General features: G+C 42.3%; 1 protein-coding gene across 1 annotated transcript in view; it reads left to right on the top strand.

Moving 5' to 3' along the window:
• Positions 1 to 5,916: 5,916 nt before the first annotated feature.
• The window catches only part of LOC103769215 (RAC-alpha serine/threonine-protein kinase), a gene marked incomplete at its 3' end in the record, with an annotated part of 47,511 nt that continues 46,371 nt past the window's right edge, over positions 5,917 to 7,056 (top strand). The window contains exon 1 of the mRNA XM_008936395.1: positions 5,917 to 6,093. Within this exon, the coding sequence (XP_008934643.1) occupies positions 6,048 to 6,093 (46 nt within the window). The remainder of the gene's footprint in view (positions 6,094 to 7,056) is intronic.

Here is a 7,056-nt window from a genome sequence, read left to right as displayed (position 1 = left end):
CCCAGGTGAAATTCTGCAGCTGCCAAAATGTTTTTGGAGACTTCTAGGGCTTTTGCTTTTGTTTCTTTGTAAAACATATAGTTACGATCAATCGTATGAATATGATGGGACTTTTAATGTATTTCACTATCAGTGTGCTATTGATGCTAAAGCAGCTTGCATCTTATCGGTGTTCCTCCCTCCCCCCCCCCCCCCCCTGAAGGTATTTAACTGTTTTTCGTTTGGCTTTGTTTTCCTACCACCTCTAACACAGAAGAAGCAAATCCCTGATTTGCTCTTGTTTGTTTTATTTATACCACAGGAGGGTTGTACCTTTCAAAATACAGTTATAAAGGGGAGTTACTAACACTTAATTCAGAAGAATATTTGTTTACAGGTAAATACATTTGACATACTGCATGACTAGTAATTACTTTTGTGTAGTAGTTAATTTCCTGATGACAGCCACAACATTTGTCTGAGTTAACAGATTTAAAGACACCGTGGAACTGCCTTTGATTTTTCAAAATAGGAGCGTTTTTGTTGTGTGCAGTGTTTATAGGACTGTTTTTGGTGTGCAGCAGTAGTAAGTCAAATTTAATAATTGATCCAGTGTCCACAAGTAACTTGTAGCTCCAGTATTGACTTGCTGGCTTATAAAAATGTCCTGCAAGTGATTACTTTGGGAATTAAATGGGCTCATGACTGACTTGATTTGTTTGGGGGCAGAACAGAACTGTTATAAATATTTTAAAATGGAGTTTGACTAAATGGATCTCAAGTTGGTACAGAAGTTCTGCGTAGTACAGTTCTTGAATTATATGAGCATAAACTGTAAAAGGACTTGTTCTTGTTTGGGAACATAACGAGGATTCTGTCTGGGCTGTGTCTTTGATAGAGGATATGAAGAAGGTTGGTGTTTTTTTTTTTTTTTTTTTTTTTTTTTTTCCTCCATCACTTAGTTTTGAAATAGGCAGCTTAGTTTGCCCTATCAAGCCATAGTTGTGGTTGCAGCTTGGACAGCTGGATGTCGTAACTCTGGCCCCTCACCTGAACAATATTAACCTCCTGGGTATTGATCAGCAAGGGCATGAGAGCACAAGTATTTAAAATTAACAGTTTTGTAAACGTGTAGATTAGGAGAATAGATTGAAAGAGAAGTGGCTGTGGCTTTGGAGATTTTTGTTTTCCACTTACATTTTCCTTATAGCTTAGGATCAGAGAAGGCTTTCTGAACCTTGTGATCAAGCTGCACTTGCTGCTGTGAAATACCAGTTTAGATGTTGTCCTGGTTTGGGGTAAATAGAGCTGGTTCTGCTCAATGATTTTACTTTTTAGTAAATCATGGCAGTTGTCAAGTCTTTTGATGCAGAACACAGAGCAGCAAACACTAGCAACCACACTTAACTGGTGGCCCACAGCGTGTTTTAGTAAAGTAAGCTAAGATGCTGGAACAACCTGGTTCTTCTAAGCTTTCTTGAAAGCTGTCTGCCCAGGTTTGGGAACTGGGTAACAGTGTGAAGCCACTGTGGGCTTAGAGGGCCTTGAGCACATTGGAACTGCTGCTGCTCCCACGAAACACCCAAGGCAGGATTTGTGTGACATGGGAGATACACTTTACTGGTCAAAGCCCGGTGGGGACAGCTATCTGTACACTCCACTTCAGATGTTGGTTGGAGCCCAGGTTTGTTGTGTCTGTGCTGTTCGGGTGCAGTTGGCTGTCAGCTGTGAGCTTACACTGGAACCTGGGATCTACTGTGGGAAGAGAGCTTAGGTCAGTCATGCTACCCTATGTAATGGGCCCAAACACACCCCTCTGCCCTGCACCAGTCCCTGTGGGTCTCATCTGCCCTCATGACAATGTCATTTGGTTGTGGTAGGTAAAGTGTGGGCAGTTGGACCTTTTTTTGCCTGGTCCTGCTGCTGTCCATTATCAGCAGATGTAAGGAGGTGCAGCACATTAGGGCTCAGAGTGACCTGAGAGCATCACGACGGCCACGTCAGGGCAGTGAGCAGCAGTAAGTGGTGGTGTGGCAGGCAGAGTGTTAGTCCAGGGGCATGCTTTGCTGTAACCTGCTTTCTCAGCTAGGCTGACAGATACAGCCTGGGCACAGTCTAATGTGCCAGGTGAGCAGCAACAGGACTGAGGTTGGTGGATCTGATTCTCTTTCAGTCTCTTGCTTATTCTCCCTCTGAAGATGAGGTGGTTACTGTAGATGCTCCTGCGTCCTATAAGCTTAGGTTTCAGCTTCAGCATTACAGAAGATTTCCTTTTTTTTTCTGCTCTGCTTTGGGGTATAAGTAGAAAAAAATATAAAATTTCATCTTGGAAAGAGGGCAAGCGGGACAGATTAGTCTCTTGGTTTTGTAGAGACAAAAGAAGGCAAGCATGATAAACGGGAAGAGGATGAGAGAAGGAGCTCTAACATAAGTCTCTCAAATATGGAACAGGCAGTTCTGCTCCACCTTCTGTTGGATGGTTAGTTTGGCGGTCTCCTTAAAGCAGGTTTTGCTGCTGCAGTGCCTAGGGAAGTGAGTTATCTCATTATTTATGAAGTTAATAACCTTTAAGGAGTATGCGTAAAACCAGCGTCACTGTGCTACACTGCTGATGTCACGCCATTCATGATTTACTGCGCTTCATCCACGTGACAGATGCTTTGGTATTGAACGAGGTATTACAGAAATGCATGCTGAAAAGCAGGCAAACAGCAGGCTAGGAGAAAGACAGAGTTGTTCAGCTTTTGACAGTATTCAGTCATGTGCAGACACAAGCTGGACGGATGCAGCAGCCAGGTCATACTCACCTCAGATGCCCTCTGTTCACTGGGAACCATTCCTAGATGGCTGCAAATGAGGACTGTAATCATTCCTTTTTTTTTTTTTTTTTTCCCCCCTCTAAGGATTTTATGGAAGAGGAACTTTGTCTGGTTTACATGTCTTCAGGAGTATGTTGACCTGTAGTTAACTTGCTCTTCTATTCCGGGAAATTACTCTTACTTGCTGCCACTGTCTTCGATAGCATCTTGTACTAAAATAAATATATTAGGCACAGCTTGAACGTGTGTTTTGAAAGATAACAGAGCAGGTTTGCTGCTGTTGGAGCTGTGTCTATGGACATCTTGTTGGACAGTGAGACGGGATCCCCATCTCTTTGTGTGAACTAAAACCAGCTTTAGTTCCCCCTTATAAAACAAGTGCTCTGGCGTAGCTGATTTAAGGACTAAGGTGGAGCCCATGCTGCAGGTTTGTGTCAGGGAATGTTTAGTGTTTTCCCACTTTGTTGTGCCATGCTCCCCAATCTTCTGTGTGTGGCTTCTTTCTAATACGCCCTGCTCCCCTGGAAGGAGACAGGCAGGTGAAACATATCCCCTTTAGCAGGGCTGTAGTAGTGGGTGATGTGTGTTTCTTGGGTAGAAGTTGTAGGGAATTGCAGTCCAAACTTTTTGGACATCACAGAGAGCAGAAAAAGTAGTTTCTCTGAACTTTGGATTTCTTTGTTGACCTGCTTTTTTTGCGCTGTATTGTCATTCAAATTCAGATTGTGAGATGACGGTTTAGCCAGTGACAAGCAGGAGGCTGCCAAGTGGTGATCTTGGCAAGCGTTAACCCAGAAAAAACTTGAGTAAGTTAACTGCAGATTGCAGAGTTTTGGGCCTTTGTGCGCTTTTTCTGTTCTTAATCATAGAATTGTCTTTTCTACAGACTAGTTTGGCTCATAGCTTCCTTTTTGACATGTGGTTATTGAAAGGGATACTGATTGTTCAGTGCAGCTGAATCACTGAAATCAAGATGCAGAGGTGGGTTGCACAGTCTCTGTGTTCAGTTACGGCACAACATTAGAAGTGTTTACTTTCACACCTCGGTGTTGCATTTCCAAACATAAACTGTGGTAATCTGAAGGGTTTTGTTTAGCATTTTGCAAGTTGCTTGATGCCTAAATGAAGCCTGTAAAGGAGGTCTAGTCTTCGTTTGACATCAAGGAGTAAGTCTAGCTTGCATGACTCGTGCATGCAATTTTGAAAGGAGAATGAAAGCCTGTCATGTTCATCAGATTCTATCCTAATTGCTCTGGAGCTGAAGGAGTTTGTTCCAAGGTAACTCTGGCAGGTGTGGGTTACTGGTCTCTATACTGCAGCATATGGTGTTCTCATATTTATTTATGAAATGAAGAAATTCTTACATGTCTCTTGTTCCAACGTCATTTTTTTCTGTTTTCCCTCCCTCAGGCAAACATCTTAGCTGTTTCTTTGAGTTAATATTTATAACCAGTGAGATATGGCAGATTGGTAATTTGGAAAAAAAAGCCTACCTTGTTTCTGGGGAAAAACTAGAAAATAAAGCGTTATTGGAAAAGCTGAGGAATAACAATAAACAGTGCAGGTTCACAGGCAGAGTGTCCGGGGAGTGAGCTCCTGTTTCCCAGTGCACTCCCACCAGCAATTATGGAACTTGTTCAGTTTGACCTCCTTACCTTGAGGGCTGCCCATCTCAAGTCACTGGTGATGGACAGCACGGAGCCCTCTGTCCCTGCTGGTGTTTCAGCTCTAGGTTGGATTCATTTTGGCCACCTGTTTATTCCCTCCAGGGTTGTGTCCTAGTGAGTTATGGGGAAGTAGTTGCTTCTTAATCTGGTTTCTGATGGATGGGTATCACCTGCATGCTCAGAGACAATTGATGCACGCATGCCAAATACGTGCAGAGACTGCATATATTTGTTAGGTGAGAATGTGATGTCTCTGTGGTTGGAGAGAGGCTCCAGTAAAAGCCAGCTCTTTGGTGGCCAGTTACAAATGCTACTGGGTTTTGTTTTATTAAACTTTTTGGTTACTGCTGGGAATTTGTCACCAATTCCATTTTTTTTATCACCCAAGTAATACCGAATTGAATGGTGGTATGGACACTTTGGAGAGCACAGAAGTCATTATAGAAAAAGAGAGCACATTTGTACTACAAGCAGAAAAATAATCAGATTCAATTTAGAAAAATAATAAAAGCTAATGCATTTGGGAAGAAATTACTTTTAGTGAGGGAGGGAAACGCAAAGAACATTTCTGTGGTAGTTGGCCATGAGCTAGACACATTTTCAATAAGATATGGCAATTTTGAGCTATTTAGATAGGGAATTCATCTCAAAGTAGAGGGGTAAAAATCTAAGCTGTACTTCAGTGTATTTCATTGCAAGAAAGACAGCAGCAGGCTGCAGTGTGTTCAGGGAAGAGCAGTAATATTCCTCAGAGTGCTATGATGGCTGATTTAGGATAACAGAAATGTCTGTAAGGTTATCTGCAGTTCTCTGTACACCTCTAGGAGAGGTAGGATTTACAAATATGAAAGGTAGAGAAGACACTTGTGGGGGAGTTGAGGAGATCTGAGTGGGATTAAGAGGATGATGCTGAAGGTAGGAAGATGTGAAGCAGAATATTGGGAGTATTTACGGTTGGAGGCTTTATCTCTTAAGGTATGTTGTGTGCTAGCTGATAGACTCCTATACATCAGGCTTTAAAGGAACCTTCCAGAAGAGGTTCTGGAAGTCTTTTTACCAGGAAATATTTAAAACTGGACTTTGTGAAATCTTGGAATTTTCACTGTTGTGGAGAGTGGGGTGTTGGGAGAGATGGAGGTTTAGTGGGCATGGTCTTGCATCCACCTCTAATGCAGATGGTGTCTGGTGATGTTGCGAGTCTGCCCACAGTCAACTGCTCAGTTAAGAAGCAGGACTTTAGCAAGCAAGCATTTGGGCACCTCCACCTGCCAAGATGCAAAAATCCTTTAGAAGAGCTAAGCCCTCATTTAGGATTTGTAATAATAGTAACGATAAAAACCTCAAACCAATAAAAACAGCCCAGCAATGAAAGCTACTCCTTGTTGTATCCCTTACTGTACGTATGTGACGTGCTTCAAAATGATGGTGCGCTCTTCTTTTGATCCTTTTAGAAATAGCTGAGAAGGAGAAAAACGGAAAAAAAAAACCATCCCCTTTGTGGAGCCTTCTGCCAGGAGTTCAGGAATTTCAGCAGAGTGGTCTTTTGGCATAAACTGATTTTTCAAGAGACATTCCTGCCATTATGAATGAAGTAGCAATAGTGAAGGAAGGGTGGCTTCACAAACGAGGTAAGTGTCTCTTCCTTCCAGGACAGTAGATGGACTTTCCCTCGTGCGGTGTCTGTCCTTTAGCCGTGTATCCTCAAACAGTCTGTTTCCCGTCCACCCTGGTGGGAAACAGCATATAAGGAGTGTGTGTGACTTTCAGATCTGAGACGATGAGTTTTTGTGGAGCGTGTGTGTGTGTGCGCACCGAAAACTGTGTCAACTGCTTGGAAAAATGGTGATAAAGAGAGCAAGTGGAGGAGGTGCTACTTAGAGTGTTAAAGGTTAAACTGTAGCAAATTATTTGTACGTAGCTTTTCTTTTTATGTTAGAAGCTAGAATGTCTTCAGGTGAATCTTCATTTGAAGGGTGAAAAATATGCCTGTGTGTTGTGAGCAGTGCTGTGCTCTTGCAGAGATTTGCTAGAGAATGTGCTGTTTTGTTCATGTCTTGTACCAGTGTCCTACTTGTGTTTTGTTCGCTCTTGGTACCAGTGTCCTAGACAGGAAGAATAGCCTTGAGTTTGTGCACTCTGTGCATTTCTGTTGTAGCACTGATGACGTTTGTTTTTTATAAAAAGTCTTTATTCTTGACTGGGTGGCAAAACTGAAATGATGGAGTCACGTGTACGGTTATGCTTTTTGCACTCTAAAATGTTTTATTCCCCAGACAGTGGGTTTGTTCTTTTTTTGGGGGGATAGGAAAGTGTTTGTTTCCAAGTACTACAGCATTGCTCCTATAAAATACTTGACTTACCTGTTTCTTTGTATTCTACTATCATTTCTTGGAAAGGAGGGACCAGTGTTAGGTACTTTCCATCATACTGTCATTTTTTTGGACCAAAATCAGAATCTGCGTGCTCTAGCAGCGGGGAAGATTGCATGGTTCTGCAGATTCAGGATTTTTCTAGAGGGTTTGCAACAACTTGCCTGAATATGCAGAGGTGTAGCATAATTATTTCTGTAAGAAAATGGAAGTATGTTATTG

This window comes from Merops nubicus, unplaced genomic scaffold (assembly GCF_000691845.1).
Source record: "Merops nubicus isolate BGI_N331 unplaced genomic scaffold, ASM69184v1 scaffold5500, whole genome shotgun sequence".
Lineage (NCBI taxonomy): Eukaryota > Metazoa > Chordata > Aves > Coraciiformes > Meropidae > Merops > Merops nubicus.
This window is presented reverse-complemented; position numbering and strand designations above follow the sequence as displayed.